At 47.1% G+C, this 21,515-nt stretch overlaps 1 protein-coding gene across 1 annotated transcript; it reads right to left on the reverse strand.

The window, feature by feature from the left end:
• Positions 1-12,798: 12,798 nt before the first annotated feature.
• Positions 12,799-15,329, reverse strand: MAP6 (microtubule-associated protein 6; the record flags this gene model as incomplete). The annotated part of the gene is made up of 2 exons (XM_009879217.1): positions 12,799-13,254; positions 15,116-15,329. Coding segments are annotated over 2 exons (415 nt in total), but the record flags the coding sequence as incomplete, so codon positions are not given.
• Positions 15,330-21,515: the final 6,186 nt, after the last annotated feature.

A 21,515-nucleotide genomic window follows, 5' to 3' on the forward strand; every position in this document is an offset into this window, starting at 1 on the left:
CACTTCATGCTTTTAGTCATCTGTAGGCAATGGGCTGTAGGGCTGGACTACATTCACCATGATGTGCTGCACATGTCTTATGTACACAGGGAGCCTCACCCAGGAAAGATGGGCATACAGAAAAACCAGACTTGCTAATCCCATGAATCAACTACATTTCTCCTAAAAACATTTCCCATTTGTACTTTACAATTTTTCAATTAAACCTGTTTTGAAAATATGCTAAGAAGATGGTTTTGTGGTGGACCTGGCATTGATAGATTAATGGTTGGACTCTACATTCTTAAAGGTCTTTTCCAACCTAAATAATTTTGACAGCAACCTAAATGATTTGACAGCAAAATTTGGTGTCTTGTGCAGCATTTGCCCTGAACGGGAAATGGAACAAATTGAATGTTAACAGCCTTGGAAGAAGGTCTGAGATGTTCTTGGCTACATCACAATGACAACGGGATCTGCCAGATATTGCATAAGGTGTGTTTCACCTGGCGACATCCAAATGAGTTCCTGACAGTCGTTAAGAATTTATAGTGCACTGAATGTTCCAAGGATTTTTGAAGAGTTGCTGATGCTATCAACTAGGCTTCTGGGATAATCTCTGAAATCCAATACGAAACTTCCACGAGTCATGGAAGTGAGTCTGATCTCTTTGTTGCCCATGTCAACTAGAGAGACCACTGAAGCAGTGCTCTTCCACAACTATGAATAAAGGGAGAATTATACCCATTTTATTCTTTTCTTTTTCTGACTTTACTGATTATAAATAAAGGCACAGATGTGCTAACGGCATAACACAAATCCTGTCGACAGTAGCTCTTCAGCGCTTGAGAGACAAGAGAAATTGTCACTCGACTCTGATCATCAGCTTTATTGTATGCCAGCCAGAAGATACACGTTTCATGCAGACTATACGTTTGTTCCAACCACCGCTCGGCAGAAAGCACTCGACTTCATGTGCGTTGGTCCTGCACCAAGGTACTTGGTTCTTGGTCTGTAGCACCAGTGTTTTTTTCAGGGACCCTGGAAGCAGAGAAAGAGCATCATTGCAAAGCTGTCAGAGCAGTCGGCTGGAGCACGACAACAAAAAGCCACCCCCGAGGTGGAATTTGCCCCGTGACCAGCGGCTCTGCAGACCTCTCCCCAAGCAGCCCGCACATGTCTGGTATGTCTCCAGGCTGGTTGGTGAGCCTGGCCCTGGTCTGAAACCCATGCAGAGGGCTGGAGCTCTTTGACTTTTTGGCCAGCCCCTGGTTTAACTGAGACCAGGACCAGACCCACCTGTCAGCTATGAAAAATGCTTGCCAATTGATTATAACCTGCAATGAACGAGCACCTCGCTGTAAAATTGTCTCACAAAGAAGCAGTTTGTTTCCCTCAAGGCGGATGGTGAAAAGCCCTACAAGGGAGGGGAGCTGAGCTCTTGTGCTGCTCAGGAAGCACCCAGTGCCTGTTAAAACAACCGACAGGAAAGCAAGGCCAGCTAACATGTGCTAACCCCCATCTGAGAGCACCCCTTCTCTTCACTGCCCCCAGGAGACACCAGGAGGTGACGGTGGCATCACAGTGTTGGATGCCTGTTAGGATCAGCTGTGTATCTGGGGTAATCTTGGATGGGAACACAAAAGAACAAAGCCTGGGAGATGCTGCCAGGAGCTCTGGATGGGTGCTGGAGGGAAGGCTGGGTCTTGTTGAAGTGTAGAGGGACAGATGGGGAAGGAAAGACCTGTAGGGAATGAGTGAATCAATCATCCTTAGGAGAAAAAAAGAGAAGGAGGGTCTCCAGGGATGAGATGTGCAATGGGTGAGGAGATCTGTGAGGCTGCAGAAAGCAGATGGAGAGGCAGGAGGAATTTGCTCAGCTTTAAAATGGGTGGCTTTGCACAGCAGTTGCATCACAGGACTGTGGAGATCCCCCTTCATCCCCCAGCCTGACAGTGGAGAATGGTTCCATGGGAGGGAAGGAGAGGTTGACACCACAGCCAGGAGAACAAGTGGTAGTTACCACCTCCTTGGCCCATGAAACCAGCCCAACCTGGACACATGAGCTCAGCCACTGCTATGTGAGAGACTCACGGAGCAGGACTATGTAAAGAGCCCTGGTAGGACAGCTCTCACTCAAATACTCACCCTCGTCCTGCTCTTCATGCTTACGGTGAAGAGACATTTGCTGCCAGAAGCTGTTGGCAGGGGTGGCTAAGGCCTTACCCCTGTGTCCCCAGTGTAGAAAAACCGCTGAGTCCTTCCAACCTCCCAGCTCCTACAGAACGAGGGGCGCCCAGCATCGTTAAGTCAAGGGATTAGAGGAAAATTCAGGGCAGTTCTTCTTTGGAGAGATGTCCAGCTGTCAGGTCAGACCACACCCATACTGCTGATGCAGAGACATCTGCTAGGACAGGACTCTGGAGAAGGCTGGGGATGCCTGCACATCCTTGCTCACGGAGAGCACGCCCAAGGACACTTGCACCTGCAAGCTGGGCAAGTTGAAGGCTCCAGACACCCTTTTAAGCACATCTTCATGTCTGGTCTAACAAGGGAGGATGCAGTAACTATGGGGCCTGAACCTCTTCCTCGTTGTCCAATCCTGCTCTTGCTGCTGCCCCACATTTCAGAACAGAGCTTGAAAGCAAAAAAATGTCTCTCCTTGTAGAGAAACATAAACTGCTTGAAATCATCCTCCATCAACACTTCCCTTATTCCCTGCTCACATCACCAGGGGACTTCACCCCTCTCAGCAGCTTTGGTGTGGTACCTCTCTGTTGAGGCAGCCAAGAAAGCTGGTGCATACTTGCATGAGGGATATTCATTTTAATTTGTTGGCTATTTTCTCATGAGCGTGTGCATCCTTCAGCCATGTACTGCAGGTTGGGTCTCAGCCTGGGTCATCTAGAGGAGAAAGAGGCTGTGTCCCATTCCCATCCCCTGGATTCGTCTTTGTTTGCATTGAATACAGATAACTGTGTGATTTTCCTTCCCGGTAAAGCTCATTCCAAACCTGTTTTAAGCTGAAAGGAGTGCAAGGGGGAGGTGATTACATTATTTTTTCCCCAGGAACTGGTACCCAGGGACAACACAGCCTCACATACCCTCTCACCAGGAGGAGAACAGCCCTGGCTGCACATTGAGATCTGGCCATGGGTATAAGCCTTGGGAAGACTGAGCTGGGAGGGTACGAACTGGAGGGTTGGAAGGAAAACCTGATCCAGAAATGTAACCAGTCCTAACACACAAGCAGCAACATTTACAAAAGATCTTTGTCTTAGTCAAGTGAGGGAAGAGTCTGGAGATCTTTGCCCTCACAAGGGCTGCTGGTGGCAAACTGTTGGGTCAATTATGTGACGTGACAAGGTGAGAAATGCAGAAGAGATGAACCAGAGGTGATGGATCATTACTTGGGCTACGTCTGAGAGAAAGATGCAGAAAAAGTATGAAATTCATTGCCCAGAGTCAGCACATGGTGTTTGGAAATAACCAATGGATGACCACCATGAGCACATGTAGCACAATCTCTTCTTCACTGGTCCTGGTGTAACAGCAGGGAGGTGGGATCTTGTGTCTTGAGGTCTAAACTTGCCTCTGACGGGCTCCAGCAATGTTATCCTGATCTTCACAGATGTGGAGGATCTGCTCACAGATCATCCCTGTTGCTCTGTGGATTCAGGTCTTGATGTTTTGGTGGGTTCACAGCAAACAGAGCTGATGACATTTATCCTCTTATGCAAAATTATCTTAATTTGAAGCAGTTTAACTATTTGGCAGCTGCAATGAGTCCACATAGGCAGATCCAACTTCAAGCACATGGAAAATTTAGAGTTGCCTTCAAGAGCAGCTGGAAGCTGCAGGAATTTTCAACTGGTGGCTCAGAAACAGCAGAAGAGCCCCAGGCACACATAGCTGTTAAACTCGGTGCCAAAGGGACTTTTTTTTTTTTTCTTAAAGAACCATGAGAAATCTTTCTTTCTCAGAGAATTCAGGTGAGGAGACGGCTCTCCTCTGTGAAGGAAATAACCTTTTTGGTTATAGCCCTCACCCAGGAGGACATTGGCAGGTTCATGTTCCTCAGAACACACAAGCTCATTGATTCTTGGGCAAATGCAATTAACAATTAGAGTGTGGGATATGGCGACTCACTTCTCTCTTCTGCATCCTTTAGTGTCCTTCGTGCCTGAAGTTTACTGCCAGTGATAACAGTGACAAAACCACAAGTCTTTTCTGTCCTGAAAAATGGCCTTAACATTGCACTTAACAACTGCTCTCAGTCACATTTCTTGGAAAAGGCAACAGCATCAAATAATGGGGCTGACACAATGAGTTACAGCATTGAAAGAAAGAATTTCACCCTTTAGACGTTGTAAGATGTACCTCCAAGGTCTGATAGGAACATCAGAGCTCTTGTCCTAAATACCCTTCTGCCCCTAAGACTGCGCAGCTGAGATTTTTGGCTGATGCTTTAGGCTGTTCTAGAGCTTTTTATCACTCTTGGAGTTTAGAGTTTGTGGGAGGAGACAGCAGCACTGCAAAAGCACAGCAGGTGGGAGCAGGTCATGGTGGCACATCAGAAGGGATGCAGGGCATTACCTAACACCAAGGGATCCTCTTTCCAGTATCTACACTGAAATCCCTAGAGCCTGGAGATTTCAAGCACAACCCAGCAGCAGATCTCAGTTGTCCTAGATGAAATCTCTAGACTCCTCACTGGGGAGGATTAGAGCTGCCCACATATTTCATCTCTTGTGTCCACTCTCGCACACCCAAGGATGGGAACTGGCACTGAAGGAAGCCCAGAGAAATGAGAACTGCTTGATCCTTCTCCCATCCGTGTCCACCAACCAGCTTCAGTATGGCCCTGAGTTAGGTCTTCAGACCTAATTTCTGCAGATGGCCCATGGAACTAGACTGATGGCCACACTGTGAGCTCAGCTGTTCACTCAGCATGATAAGGAGTCTCCTTTGCTTTCTGAGAGGGTGGTGTCACACCACTGGCAGTGAGGGTTGCAGTACGGGTAGAGGAACTGAACTGCACCTGCAATTTTCCACGTGGAGCACTTGGGAAGAAGCACCATCTCCGTGTGTACAGATAGCTCCAGCCAGCGTGATCCAAACTAGCACTTTCAGACAATAAATTAGGACAAGGAGGCAGGAAGGAGCCACCTGAGACTTAATCACAGTTGGGTCCCTGCTGTACTCACAGGCTGAAGGGACTGTGGGCAGGTCTAACCCTAGCCTGGGGTAGAGGAAGCAGATGATCAGGTCACCTTCTGAACCACAAGAAGCCTCCTGTGCATCACGTCCTGCTGCTAAGCCATCTTCTGCTTCTTCTCCTGCATCTGCTTGGATTTCCACTGGCACACTTCTGCTCACTGGTCTCTGTATCACGTCGGGCAATACCATCGGCTGCTTCTGCTCTGGGCTATGAGATTTCTCCTTCCTTCTTCTCAGTTGCTGCATTAGTTGAGCCACCTGCCAGCCCAGGATGTCTCTGCATGGAGCTGGAGAAAGGCCAACCTCTTTACCAGATGCACCAGCACTGCAAAGGACAGAAGATCATGCACCTCTGAACATGCTGGGCTCCGACATAGACAACAAAGCTTGTCTCTGTGGCCGTTAAAAAAAAAAAAAAGGTACCGAGGAACAGAAACATGAGCAGAGTCATCCCAAAAGACTACGGATAGAGCAAGACCAACTGCTGAACTGGCCACGAGGACAGACACACATCCACTGAAGCCACACCAAGAGACAAGAGAGAGAGAAAGGGCAGTCGGTGGGTGAGGTATTGTTTATTCTAAGCAGTGAGTGTTACCACACAGTACAGGCAAAGAAAAAGGCTTACAGTGCAAGAGAGACAGGACACGAGACAGTAACTTGGGGAGGATGGGAAGGAGAAGGTCCCTGGTGGAGCTGCGTGTTTAGGATTATGTGGAGGGGAGAGGTGCTGGAGGGCGAGAGGTGGGAGAAAGCAAAGAGTTGGAGAACCAGCTGTGGGGCAGACACAGAAAAGCTGGCAGGGAAGATGGAGGAGGAATGATTTTGAAGGCAAGAAGGAACAGCAGCACGCTGGGCAGGAGGGGTGGTGCGGGCATTGGACACTGCATGGGAAGGAGCCAACAGGGATGGAGAAGTCTGCTCAGTGATGAGAACTGGGGAGAGAGGAGGGTATGGGGCCAATAGGGGCAAGGATGTCCACTGCCCTGTGACTCCAAAGCACGATCTATTTTGTTCATTTAGAGGTGCCTTGCTGGCTCACATCCCTGCTGATAGATCTCTTGGCTCCAAGCAGATGAACTGGTCCTCACTTGGGTACTAAATCCCGAACCAGGCCAAGGGGTCAGTCCAATGACCAGGGACTACTCAGGATTTCCCTGTCCTAACTGTCAGATGCTGGCACCATCAAGTGCTCCTGGGTGACCGGGCTTTGCTGAGGGGCTCAAGCTTGCTGCGTGTCTCAGGCTAGGGAGGGGTGGGAGGTGGTCAGAAGACAATGAGGGGGCTTCAGAAACGTTTTCCCCTTTCTTCCAACATTGAAGGCATGGTTATTATTCCTCAGCACTCTCACATATCACTAAGATCTGTCACTATTGTTCATCCAACATTTTTCCAGTGGTTTGTCCTTGCTGTTGGTTTCCGTGGAGCAGACTCCCTTGCAGGGAAAGTCGGCAGCTTAGAAAGCATAAAGATGCCTTCAACCCTTTTGTCCCGGGGCTCACATCAACTCCACACGACCGTCACAATCAGGGAGCTGTCTCCAAGGCACCCTGCAACAGAAATTAAGACTGTTACAAGCAATCTGAAGCTCCTGGTAGACCATCAGTCCTGAAGTACTCAGAGCTCTGCTACCCCTCTGAGCTTGTGACTAGACCCACTGGCGTTAGTGCTCCCAACCCAGAAGGCTCACATGAATAAGGGCAAATGGAAGCAGGCTGTCAAATCCCCAGTTGGATCAAACTTACCACGACACTGCTGGAAACAGGGAGAGACGAAGTCCATGTCTGAACATCACAATATTTTCCCGCTGCGCAGAAGACGCTGTTCTTAGTGCTGAACACAGCCGTGTCATCACGTTCATACTAAGGAATTTCTTCTTTCTGCACAGCTCCTCTCTTTATTCAATGTTGCTGTTGCTGTTGGAGACGGTGGTTATTCCTTGGATGTTGGGAGGTACCAGCTATGACAAAGGCATCTTCTTAAAAAGTCCCTTTCTCTCCTGCACAGGTGCATCTCTAAACAGACCCTGAATCCAAAGGGTGCTGCGACACCAGAGGCTGCATTTGTATAAGGGCTGATGAAATATCCATACTCATCCTTTGACCTTGCTCTACCCATCGGGGATGTAATAATGACGACTGAAGTTTTCAAAGGAAGCTCAGAGATTTGGAAAAATCAGTAAATCATAGTCCTGTGCCCAAGCTGCTTAAGCTCACGTCTAATGCAGGGAACAGGATGGAGGGACGGAGAGCATCAGGCAGGAACCTCTTCATCCACTCATGCACAAGGCACCTGAGTGTGTGTGCTGAGGCCCTCAGCACATGATTTATTTGGAAACCACTGAATAAAACCGGAAACATGCTGGCCATCCCCCATGGAGGAGTCAAAGAGACAGCTCTGCAAAGCTACACTCAGGTATTCTGTTATTAAGAGTTTGAGAAGCAGACTCTTACATAACCTTATATTCAACATGCCAATATTTTCTCCCTCCTCCTTGTCCCCTCACCATGACACCAGCACCGACAATTAGGACTATTTTTACTCCAGGCAGTGCCTCCAAACTAAGTGCCCTTGTAAGAAAAATCCACTTTTAGTTACCCACCTCCAGTGCTTTGCACAGACATGGATCGTACAACAGCCCTCAGAAATAGGAGGGCAGTGCCAGTCGCTGATGACTTGGCCAGGATTAAGGAGGGAGCCCAGGTCCCCACATCTGTCTCTGAGGAAAGCATCCCACCCCTTTGGGTGTTACAGCTTTGCAATGCTGAGCACGTTCAGAAAGCGACAGGGCAGCAAAGGCACATTTTCCAGCTCTGAGCGTGGGCAGCTGGGTGGGACCAGATGGATCACAGCATGGAAAAGACCCCGTACCTTTGTGTCACGGGACAAACATCTCGTTGGCCAACGTGGATTGTCACAGATAAGCCCCATCATCAACCACCATTCTTTTCCCAATGAACATTTTCTCCAGTACCAGCTGTGGAGGGGTGAACTGATAAATCCCCAGACCTGCAGCTCAGCTGAAACACCTTGAAGATCGTATAGTCAAGTGTGGTCGATGAATGGATGAAGCTGGTGGGGAAGGCAGAGGGAAGGCAGAAGGGTGACACGGCAGGACATCAGAAAGCGGCACTGCTATTAGCATCTAGTCATGGATGGAATAAATTCAGAAAGTGATTTGTCAACCAAGCAGGGATGAGAAATAGCACCCAGAAACAGTAAGGCAGAAGAGGGTTGGTTCTCCCTGGAATTTAGCAGAGCTATGTTGGAGAAGAGATTTCAAAATACAGCCCCAATGCAGACAATTTTCTGTAGGTTGGTGGGGATCTTATTGGAATACCCATTAAAATAGAGAACATGATTAAAATTAAAACCTGCAGGTAGGAGCTTACAGGCTAAATAAAAAGGGAAGGGTTGAAATTAAGATTAGGGTTCACCATTTAAAATAAACCTGTGCCCCAGCCCTGCTGTCTTCTCCACCATCATTTTCTCCAGATAGTCAATGCTTTCATTAACGTAAAATCAGTGCTTTGCACTTCCAGTGCCTGCAGCGAGGCTTGAAGCATGCTGAAAGTGCTCAACCAAAGAACTTGCCACCTCCTTTCAGTGAGCATTTACAGTCCCTTGACCCCTCTCACGGGTCTTTTTTTTGGGTAGCTTTGGGCCAAAGCAAAAGCTGTGGGAAAAGGGTGCGTAATTAAGCGACCTCCTTCACGCCCCCCTCCCTCTGGCTCTGGATTTCTGCTCCCTGATCCGGTGCAACGTGGGCATGGACAGCAGCCTGGATGCATAAAAAACCAAAGTAAACTACCTTCTCCATCCACAGGACTTCACTGTCCGTCTTCACATTGGCAAAGGCTTAGCTCTCACGTCAGGCTACTCTGAGGCTAAAAGGGAGTCGGAATGTGACAGCTCCGGTGTCCCTATGGCTCTAAGCAAGGTAAATCTGATTGCAGTTGAGTGTTTCTTTCACTTAACTGTGCTTCTTATCGAGAAAACAAGATCAAGGAGGTGGTATTCGTCTTTAGCATTTATTTATCATTGGAAAAAAAAAATAATAACCCTTTGAGCAAGCAAAGATCACAAGCACGTCACAATCAATTGGCTATACATTAATTTTGTGTGTGTGTGTGTGTGTGTGTGTGATTCTCTTTAGAACAGCAAGAATGAAGAAGTACCACGAGGAGGTGTGCTTAACACAGTACAAGAGACAATTTGTGATACGCAACCAAACCCAGGCCACAAAATATTAATTAGACACTTCCTATCTGCCTCCAAGAGGCAAGAGTTTGTGGAATTCATAGGAGCCATGTTTGTTTTTGTTGTTGTTGTTGTTGTTGTTTTTTTACACCGGACGCGTTGCAAATGAAGAAGCAGGTGATCGGTGTGCAAAGCAGTCAGAAAACAGGAGCTCAGTCAGCATTTAGCACCATTTTGCAGAAAGGAGTAACAGTACAATACAGTGAAAATGAGAAAGCAAGCAATAGACAGCATAGGAACAGGGCAAAAAGCAAAACATTTCTTTTTTTTCTTTCTTTCTTTTTTACAAGGAAAGCAAAACGTGTTACAAATCAGCGGTGAAACAGAATCAGCGTTGTGGTAGCTGGGAACACGGAAGAGTGGGAGCACTGTTTCCCCGTTGGGATAGACAAGCTCAGAGTCCAAAGTAAATGTGGAACGGCAGAGATTTGGTCTCCTTTCTGATAAACCTGAGTGAGTCAGATGGGCATAAAGCCTGTGGAGGGTAGAGCTACGCAGGGTTTCGCCCCGCGGCGGCCAATGCGTGCTTGGACGGGCGCTGAGGAGCTAATGTGCATGGAGCAAAGGCCAGGATTTATATCCCTGCTTTGTTGCTGTCTGAGAGGGAGGTCTCCAGGCCCTGCCAGTCTCCCAGGCTCTTTCTGCAAAGATGGAAACCTTCCAAGGTTCATTCGTCCCACCCGAAGAGAGGTGCCCAAAAACGGTCACTCAATGACTCTTGGAAAGGTCCTTCACTACAGAAGGAATTTAGACTACTGACTAGCACTCCATACATAGCTTTGTAGTTACATGTCACCAAACACTTCAGGTATTAAGGAAATATAAGGCCATATTCTGACCATTCGCTGTGCGTGTTCCATTCAAACACCGTGCTTGACGCTCCTCATTGAGAAGAAGCAATCCTGAAGCCCTCGATGATGACCAGTTGATCCAGCATCATGGAGATGCTTGGATGAGGTGGTCTAAGCATCATAACGATGCTCCTTGGGCAAAATTTGGTTACCCTTGAAGGCAAGGGCTAAATTCCCATTGAGTTCAAGGTGAAGCTGTGGTAAGTGTGGCATCTCTTTCGATGTGAAACTAAGGGCCAACAAATAATAGTGGGAATTGTTTGGCATGGTCTTTCCTCAGGTACAGTGGGATCGGTGTGTTGGGCTATTGGCAACTGTCTACGTGCCTTCCTGACATGTTCTGCCTGCTGTGACACGTCATCTTCACAGCTGTTGCTAGTTCCTGCTATAGGAAAGGACGTTACTGAGGAGCGTGAAGATGCATGAAGCATCTAAACGCCAAGGAATCACACCAAGTCTTGGACGCTCGGGCTTCTCTGGCCAGTTGTCCCTTGCACGGTGGGGTGGGAAGAGCTGCGAGCGTCGCTCTCCTCCAGCAGCTCAACGCAAGACTTTCGCCGAGCTGCTCTGGAGACAGAGCTGAGCTTTGCACTGGAAGGGGTGCAGCAGGGGTTTCTGAGCGCTCAAAAAAGCAATGGTCAATATGGACAGGTCAGCGTCTCCATGGAGCATGCACATCAAAAAAAAAAAAAAAAAGGAGAAAATGCACTACATTCGCAAAGATTTCCACAGTTTTACTTCCTGGAGGATTTCCCTGGTTTCCTCCTAAACATCGGAGGTTTAAATATATATATTTCTATATATGGATATATATTTTTCCACATACACAACCTGACTAGCTCATAGCACACAGTTCTAACACAGCTAAGCTTGGAAATACACCACTGAATTCAGAACACTACACTTACTTATACTCAAAGGTTTAGGCTGTTAGCGCAAGGCAAACAGGACACATCACACAATACACTGAACTCGGTATTTATTCATCGCTACGGCCAGCAAATGTCACTACCTGTATGCCACAGAGCTTTCTCCCTCTTTGGAAACGTTCTCCCAGCCTTGTAGCCCACCACTTACTTATGTTTCCAATTGTAACGGGGTGAGACCCCCAAAATGGGATTCTCAGTTCTCCCGCCCCATCCCTTTTTTCTGTCGGATCGTTTCGCATCTCTAGAACATCCTAGCAGCAAGACTTTCCTCACTCGAACACCTCTACAGCAACACAGTTCTGATCCTCTCCTCTTCCACCACCTCCCTACCCTACTTCCCATCTCTCCCTTCGTTCTTCCCACTTGTCCGCTCTCCGAAAGCCTCAAGCTGGACTGTGCGTTCAGGTGGAAACACTGAGCTTCAAAAATAAAAGGAAAACCCTGCATCTTGCCTTGCAGCTACAGGAGAGGTTAACAGCTCAGCTTGGTGGGATCAACATTAATCCTTATGTATTTATGACGTGATCCAGGAGTCAGGCATGTAAATTCGGATTGGGACCACAGCTCTCCCAGCTCCCATTGACTCAGTGACCCTGATCCTGACCAGTCTGTTGGGCCAGTTCACACTCGCTGCGTTTACATTTTCTAGACTGGTCTTGCTGGGCCTGGGGATTACCTAGAGTAAGAGCACAGTAAATAGAATTGAAACCCTGAGATCTTGCCTGGAGGGAGTCTAGGGATCCCAGCCACTGGTTTATGGCCCTCGTGGGATGCTTATGAGCCAACAGGAACTCCAACAGTTGGTAGAAACAAAACAACGGGGACAGACAGCTCTAGCCAACCTCAGTGACTCATTCCTTTCTAGCCTTTGGAAGGTCAGGTCTGCAAATTAAGCCTCCTTCTGAAATCTAGCTCTGTCCACTGGCACCCTAGAAGTGAAGAAAGCAGACCAAGATTCAAACCAAACCAGGAATAACTAAAAAGATCCATAACCTAGGGGAAGCAATAGGGAAGAACAGCCTGCTGACAACCTAGTCTGACCTGCCACATGCTTGAGAAGTCTTCACTTCTCTCTGCGCCTTCTCTCATTCCTTTTTATTTTTTAAAATCAAGGACTCTGAGTGGTGTTGACGCTGCCTTTGATGCAGCTAGATCTACTCCCCAGCCACCCTGGGGGAAGGATTTGGCCCTTTATTTGCATGGGATCTCCTCTCCCGTTGCTTCTTGGAGCAAAAGTCCCACCAGTGTCACCAGGGGAAATTGCTCTTGGCCACACCCTTGAGTCTAGTGGATTTACAGCAGATCCACGGCACCACGAATAAACCTCTGATGGTCTCTGCCTCCAAAACCTTTCGCCTGCTGACACCAGTGGGAAACGACCAAACAACAGCCAACCCCAAAAAGGGATGAGAGCACAGCCCCTCCACCGCCCAACGGGCACTTCCACGCCATCAAAGTGTCGAAGGACTGAGCCCGAGGGAAGGGACGGGCTGTTGGACGCAGTCGTGGTTGATCCATCACCTTCCTCTCCTACGACCCCGCTTGTGCATTCCCACGTCCCTCACTCTGTGCAGAGCCGTGTTGTGCAGGCAAAGCAGAACATCCTGACCTCAGAAACAAGGATTCCCTAATCCTCCTTGGAAATAAAACAGAGAAGCTTCTAATACAATCAGAACAAAAAGCAGATTAGAAGCCTCTAATTAATTTTGTGGCCTTTATTTAATCAAAGTAAAGGGGGGGGGGGAAAGGAAAAGAAAGAAAGAAGGAAAGAAAAAGAAAAAAAAAACAAGAAAGAAAGGAAAGTACAGTGACATTTACTCTTTTGCCTCAGCCAGTTTATTGTTCATCTCTTTACTTTTCTCCTTGTCCTCTGGCTTTGCTGTGTTGGAGGTCTCAGCGCTCTTTTTCTTGGCGGCCCGGCCAGATGCAATCTGCTTGTCTTTGGCCTTTTTCAGGGGTTTATGGCTTGTTGTGGTCTTTTTTGGTTTGGAAGGCTTTACGCTAGGCTTTTCCACCTGCATGGAGGGTGACATGCAAAACGACAACACAGAGATGGGGAGAGAGAGAGAGAGAGAGAGGAAGGGACACAAGGACAGGTGGAAAACAGGATTTAGATCAGAAACTGTGTGAATGTTATTTATTTACCCAGCTCTGCCTTGCCACGAAGTCAGGGGAGCAACTGGGTACATGCTGAGCTGCAAATGGCCAACTCCTTTCATGGTGTTGTTGCCCTGAAGTCACATTGCCACTGGAGCCAGCAGAGCCCATGGTCTCCAGATCAGGACACAGCAGGTTAGAGAGGAGAGGGAATATTATCAGTCGTTTTATGAAGTCCTCCATCTTTCTCTGACTTCAGGAGGGGCTTTTTGAAAGCACATGGGATTGCCTCTCTCTGGATTTGAAGCAGAGAAATGATGCTCCGGAAGAAGAGCCTGCTATGAATCCCCATTTTTCTTGCAGGACAGGACTACTCACTCTGTTCATCCCATAACAGATTAATTACTTGGGAAAATTAGTTGGGAGACACTGATTGGCACCTGAGCAAAGCCCACAACAGTGTCTTGCATCCACCTGTTTCTACAGCTCCCCTAAAAAAAGGATGACAGCTTCAAAACTGAGGAGGAACAGAAGCCTTCAGCTTCTCCCTGCAGTCCCTCTGACACCTCACAAATCTAAGCACTTATAAATTCTAGGAAAGGCTAATGGTGCTGGCTTTAAATCTGCACAGACTGGCTACTTTTATACGCAAGTCCTCTGCTGCTACTAGAAAAGAAGGCTGGAAGACAGCCTTCAGTCCAGGCCCTTCTCAACACGTGTCCTCCACCTGATCAAAGCCCAAAGTGCTTTCTGTCAAAATCTGTTGAGTGATCTGAATTAACTGTGGATGAAGATCTGGCTCTAACCATGTTGTTCCTGGGACAAACTGTTACGTGTGGTGCCTGTACCTTTGGAGGGAGAAAGAGAAAGCTGTCTAGATAATCACCTGGGAAATGACAATGCAAAAACCTCCTTCACTGGAGCCCTACCCTCACTTCTTTACAGTAGGGCACTATTGTCTTCTGAGTGCGTCAGCCTGTACTAAAGCCCATAGAATCACAGAATCGTTGGGTTGCAAGAGACCTTCCAGATCTTCTAGTTCCAACCCCCCTGCCATGGGAAGGGACCCTTCCCACCAGCCCAGGTTGCTCCAAGTCCCGTCCAACCTGGCCTTGAACACTTCTGGGGATGGAGCATCCACAGCTTCTCTGGGCAACCTGTGCCAGTGCTTCACCACCCCCAGAGAAAAGAATTTCTTCCTTCTTTCTAATCTAAATCTAACTGCTTTCAGCCTGCAAACTGACAGCTCTCATTCTGTCACTACAGGTTTCCTGTAGCCCCTTCAGGTACTGGAAGGCTACTACGAGGTCTCCCTGGAGCCTTCTCTTCTCCAGGCTGAACAACCCCAACTCTCTCAGCCTGCCTTCACAGGGAAGGTGCTCCAGTCCCTTGATCATCTTTCTGGGTTCCTCTGGACCCACTCCAACACGTCCATGTCTTTCCTGTGCTGAGGACCCCAGAACTGAACATAGCACTGCACGTGGTGTCACACCAGAGCAGAAGGGGAGAATCACCTCCCTTGACCTGCTGGCCACTCTTCTTTTCATGCAGCCCAGGATACAATTAGTTTTCCAGGCTGTGGGTACACAACGTCACCTCACGTCCAACTTTTCATCCACCACCACTCCAAGGTGGGTCCCCAGATGCATCCACTGCTTGGAAACGAAGATGCCACATGAGGGGAATGACATCAGGCAGTGCCCAGCCCAGTCTGACTCTGTTGGACATGTCCCACCAGGAGCAGTGATGGCCCTGGATCCCTTTGGCCACATTTCTCACCTTTGGAGGTTCTTTGTAGGGTTCGCTGTAGAGAGTGCGTATCCTTCTGCGCTCCAGGTATTTGTTATCGGCTGGAGTAGGTTTACTGGTTTCCCCCTTGAACTGAGCGCTGTAACTGGTTTCGTGTGTCATTTTCTCCTCTGGAGGCTTGTACTGGGGCTTCGCTTTAATAGCTTTCGCAGGTTTGACATCTACCCAGGGTCTGAACTCATTCCTGAAGATCAAAAAAGAAAGGGGTTCAGAATTAAGCCAACAGGAAAGCCATAGCAATGGGGGAATGGGATCCCCCACTGCTCAACAAGGTCTATCTGGAAGAGTTTTTGCCTCCATCCAGTCAGGTTTACAAAGAAACTACTTTCCAACAGCTCATTTTGTTACTTTATCCAAACCCCATCAATACATTGGATAAAGCTGCCAAAAGCACAGGGATACTGCCTGTTTGAAGGACGCTGTTCTTCATGGAACATGAATGGGCAACACGTCAATGGGCTCACTTGAGCCCACTAGGTCCCTCTTCACTGAATGTCACCCATTTGTCCACAGATAATCCTCTACAGACCATTGTTAAAATATCCCTTCTGCATGAAAAATTGAGAAAAAGGAAGAGGAAACATCTTTAAAGAACTGGATTGAAGATGTGGATATATTACTAACAAAGTTCATCCTGAGCTCCGCAGACGGTAAAAGGCTTCTTCCTAGGATCCACTTTTGTTCCAAAGTAGACTATATGTTTCCAAATGCTTTCAAAAGAAAATAAAGTCATGCACTAATTCTCTCTGCCCATGTTTATTTGTCACTCAGATTCCTTTCTAGCAACTTCTGAACCCATTCTGTCACATTTTTGGCAGAGGTAGAAATCTCAAGGTGAAAATCATAACACCTTTCCTCAAAATCAGTGAGTGGGCACCAGAGGAATATCCAAACGGTGTCCTTCAACTGAGGGAAAGCCAAGTAAAAGTTCATTTTCTTACTTATGGTAATGCCAGCTGGCCAACCAGCCGACACAGACCACCAGGTCAAGCAGCAAACCTAAGCACAGTTGGCACCTACAGAACCAGAGACAAAGGATGGATGCTGTTAGCACCACACACATAGGGGCTGCACTTTAAAGATGGAACACAGGCCAGGATTTATCCATTCTGCTGCTACTGTGAAAATGCTGGTTTATACGGAGGTGAGCTTTGTTACCATGGTGCCTGGCAACCTCATTATGTGCTGCATTATGCAAACACGCAGAAAGACAGGGGCTGCTCCTTGAAAAGCTTGTGATCCCTGCAGGCAAAGCAGACACACGGGGTGGGGAAAAGGGAGAGAAAAGCCTCATACTACCTGCTTTGCAGGCAGTCTGGTTGCTGAAATGCTAAAGCAAGAGAAGACGGAGAAGAGCAGAGGGATTAATGCAATAGAGCTGGGCTCTGCGGACAACAACCACACTCACCTGACTGTCAGAAAGGAACTTGAATCCCTCTGCTCTTTTTGATCCTTTCTTTGCAGGACTTGATGCAGATGTAACAACTCTGTGAGGACTCAGAGCCACTCTACTTGGCGACAGGACCCGTGACTACCCTGTGTCTCCAAGACAAGCCTGGCTTTGCAGGCGAAGAAAAGAGCCATTCTGAGGTGGATGGCTGCTGATGCTCTATGTCACCAGCTCTAAAATAGCTCAGCCACAATTTAACAGGCTTACCTAATGGCAGGGGGGTTGGAACTAAATGATCTTTAAGGTCCTTTCCAACCCAAACCATTCTAAGATTCTGTAATTCTCTGTTAGAGGAGGATAGAGGGCTGTTGGCCTTGAAAGATTTTCAGTGTTGGCAAAGCTATAAATACCAGATATGTTAAATGTATTCTGCGCACATCTAGAAATGATGGGTTGCCCAGAGAAGTGGTAGAAGCCTCATCCCTCAAAATACTTAGGATCAGGTTGGATGGGGCTCTGAGCAACCAGATCTAGTTAAAGGTCATAGAATCACAGAATCATAGAATCATAGAATTATAGAATCATGGAATCCTAGAACAATTCAAGTTGGAAAAGACCCTTGGGATCATCGAGTCCAACCATTAACCCTACACCACAAGTTCACCGCTAAACCACATCACCCAACACCTCATCTAAACGACACTTGAACACATCCAGGGATGGCGACTCAACCCCCTCCCTAGGCAGTCTGTTCCAGGGTCTGACCACTCCTTCTGTGAAGAATTTCTTCCTAATGTCCAGCCTAAATCTGCCCTGTTGCAACTTGAACCTGCTCACTGCAGGGGAGTTGGACTAGATGACCTTGAAAGGTACCTTCTATCCCAAACCACTCTATGATTCTACTCTAAACCCTTTTCAGGAAAATGTGCATGATTTCACATCACAAGCTATTACACCAAAGCCAGTCCCTTCAAGGATGTGAGAGAGCATAGGCCATGTTTGTATGGAGTCCTGCCACACCTGGGATGGACCAGCTACTCCCTCCTTGACCATGCTCAAGTGCCCAGTGTGCCCATTTCTGCGTATCTGCCACCCAGAACTTGTAGAGGCAGTGGAAGGAGGAGAGAAACTCAGAACACTTACTACAGCTACGTCCAGTGATCTCAGTGTCTATTTTTGATCTTAAGGCAACATATAAACTGTAAAAAAGTGTTACTAGAATAGACACAGGATATTCTGTGCTGATTGCGTCAGCGCTCAGAAACTCAGCTTGCCGTGGTTAATTAGCACAAAAATACGAATTTCTAAATCTCTTCATCTCCACCACAAATGAATGATGGAAAACAGCCCGTTGGAAACTGCCCTTGGAACATCCCAGCTCTTGAATACAAACCAACTATTGCTTGGAAAAGTACTGGTTACCCCAGGCCAAAAATGTAGACAGGGGTGTGCTAGCAGCTTCACAGCCTGGATCACCACATCTGAGAGCCAGGCACGTTGAATTTACTAATCCAATGTACTAATTACGAATGAGGAGGCAAGTGTCCTGCTTGGGGTCTGTGTCTCGATAGTAGGGATGAGGGGGACGTTTCAGGAATCATAGAATCACAGAATGGTTAAGGTTGGAAGAGATCTTGAAGATCATCTAATTGCAACCCTCTTGCCCTGGGCAGGGACACGTCTCTCCCACCATCCCAGGTTGCTCCAAGCCCCATCCAACCTGGCCTTGAACACTCCCAGGGATGGGGCATCCACACCCTCCTTGGGCAACCTGTGCCAGTGCCTCACCACTCTCATGGGGAAGAATTTATCCCTTAGATCTACTCTAAATCCACCCTCTTGCAGTTTCAGGCCAAAGGTGACCTAAATCCCCTTTCCATGTCTGGTGACTCTCCATCCAAGGTCTGTCTGATAAGGTCCTACATCACCACGAGCTCACATTGTCCAATGGCTACACACCCTTAAGGGAGTCACATTCTGTGGTATAGAGTTGGCCTGATGCTCCAAGGTATTTATGTCACTCAGGGATAGTGCTTTATAAACTTCTACAATCTTGATATGCAGCAAAGAAGTGAAAGGAAAAGTAGCAGCTTTAAGAGTGGATTTTATTTATTTTTTTATATTCTGGGCACAGTAAAAATTTCTGTTCTTAAAGGTATAGCTTGCTCCCATAACACTAAAACTAACCCTGGTTTGGAGAAAATCCCTGCAGTTCTGAGACCTCCCTCATTACTAGTCAACACCCTGAGGCTAATATGTGGTGTAAGCACCCAAAAATCACAAGTTCCGGCTGCAATCTGAAACAAGTCCTGAAAATGTATGTTTTTCCCCGTTTTTAGAACAATGGGTCATAGAGACACCTGGACCACCACAAACTGCTCCACACAAAATTAGCCCTTGAAAGTATTTCAGGAGAGTGGTAGACGCCATCCTAAAAGAGTTCATCCTCAAAGCTCACCTAAAACCCGAGCTTTTGCTCAGGTTTTAGGTGAGCTCATGCTGCAAGGCTGAGTGATGAGCACGGACTAGCACTGGTACAGACATACCCAACTTGCACAGCTTAGCTCAGCTCTGTATTTCTTTATCTAAGGGATTTTTGCTGCTCTTAATTTCCATGAGGAAGATTTTAAGAGTTGCTATCTTGGCACGAAACAGAGGGGCTGAGCTGAAATAGCAGCAAATTACACACCTCCTGATTTTCTGCCTAGGTCTGGTCCTTGCTTTACAAAGAATAATTAGAATCAGTTGGGAACCCAGTGCTGATTTGAAATGAGAATGAAACTCAACAAAAAGGAGTATATGAGGCATCAGATGACCTCTTGCCAGTCAAGTCCAAGGCCAGGTTGGAGGAGGCTTTGAGCAACCTGGTCTGGTGGGAAGTGTCCCTGCTCATGGTAGCGGGGTTCGAAGGAGATGATCTTTAAGGACCCTTCCAACTCAAACCATCTCTAAGGTCCCTTCCAACCAAAACCATCCAAAACCAACTCTATGACATCCAACAGGAAAAATTCCCAGTGAAGATAACGGGAGTTTAGCCATCTCCAGATCTGACAAGACCACAAGATGGGGCAGGTGTTTTGTGAATTAATAGGTAGCAGATCTCCTTAGAAGATGGCAACAGCCTGGGGAGCTCTAGTCTATATCCATTAAAGTCAAGAGCTTCTCTCCACATATACCAGCAGATACCACACTGCTCTTGCGTGGGCCTTCATCCACCCTGGCTATTTTAATTGCATTTTCCCTGGCTATTTTGCATCCACCTTGGCTATTTTAATTGCTAGAGGTGGCTGCAAGTGAAGGTGACCTCAGCATCTTCTTCCACCTCAGCCAGGAGACATGAGGTTGATATGAGCTCCGAGTTATGGCATGCAGAGATCTTTGGAAGATGCTCACCAACACTCGTGTAGGCACTGATAACCTTCATCTACAGATGCCAGAGCAAAGTTAAGAGGGAGAAGAAGGGGCAGATGGGGCCAGGTTTAACCACTTCAAAGCTTCCACCGACTTTGAAAGACTTTAAAGAGAGGTTACGTTTGTACAGAATGAGCACAGGATGTTAAATGTACTCTGCTGACAGCAGTTTTACAGGCACTGAGTCAACTCAGCTCCCTCACCTCGCTGTCCACATATGAAATAATGAATGGTGCAGAAAAAAGAGACCAGGAGCTTCACGGTGGAGTCCTGCACAGAAGGGATACTTCCAACCTACTTTGAAAAACTCAACCAAAAAAGAAAAGTATTTAGATTTTTCACTGGGAAAAAAAAATCCTTTATGAAATGTTTGGCCCAAAATGTTTCAGTCTAAAATTTAACTTTATTTTCCCACTTCTTTAATTCTTTTCCATCCCATTTTTATCTTATTCTGCTCAGGACAACACAAAAAGATTATGAAACCCCTTATGAAGCAAACATCAAACTGCTTCACAAGGAATATTTCAGAAAATCATATTTCTCCTTCATGCTCCTCTAAACAAAACAGTAATGAAAAAAGATATACATTTTTGCCAAACTAAGCGCAAACTTGTCTGAGATTTTCAAATTATTTTGCCCTTCTTGAGCAGAGTATCATTGGCTCCCAAATATTCTCCAGCTCCTCTTTTCCTCTTAATGAAGAAGAGATGTTCAGTGAAATGAAACCCTGGGAAATCCAAAATCAGTCGTTACGCCTGGTCAGACTCCTAAACTCAATGTCAAAGAGGGTCACTGAAGTCCAGTACATAATGAGATTTCATGGTTGTTTAGATGGATATTAAGAATATTCAGAGTTATTGGAGGAAATTACAGGGACACATCCTAGAGATAACCATTAACTCGGCTCCTCAACATTTAGCTCTTCTCTACAAGCTACAAAGCAACGCAGGATTTATTCCACCCTGCAAGAATCTCCTCCAACCTCTCTCCGGTTGTCTGGTGCTAGGTGAGATCAGCCAGAAGATATTTGACTAGCTGGGCTGCGAGCAAATTCTGCTCACCTAGGATTATGATTTAAGGAGTGTGCCCTTCACATTCTCTAATGTGAACTGAAGAATTCCACTTGGACTCAATATAAACAGGCTGTGCAACCTCCTGCAAACACAATTAATTTTAAAGATAAGCCAGATCTGTTCTGCACGAGCCAAAACACAACTCCTTAAACACCTTCTTAGCAATAAAGGACCACTGCCCCATGCTGAGGTCTCTCGTTCAATACTAAATGGCACAATGTGTTCATGCTTCCCAGAGAAATAAGTCTCAAATCCTGGACTTGGGTGATTCCTGACAGCCTGATGTTACTGCAACCCAGAACATCAGCTTCAACCACGTCATCCTGTGTCCCCCCTCCAGCCCCCTTTGGCTAAAAGGTCAACTCCCACCAACTCCTCTTGCAGTGGCCTTGTCAACACACAAAATTTGCCACCGCAAGTGCAAGAACTACCCCCTCGTTGTCTGCTCCATCAAGTGCCCTGTCTCCAGCTTCTACGTGGATGCTTAATGACAGCT

Source organism: Apaloderma vittatum, unplaced genomic scaffold, assembly GCF_000703405.1.
Source record: "Apaloderma vittatum isolate BGI_N311 unplaced genomic scaffold, ASM70340v1 scaffold2152, whole genome shotgun sequence".
NCBI classification, from domain to species: domain Eukaryota; kingdom Metazoa; phylum Chordata; class Aves; order Trogoniformes; family Trogonidae; genus Apaloderma; species Apaloderma vittatum.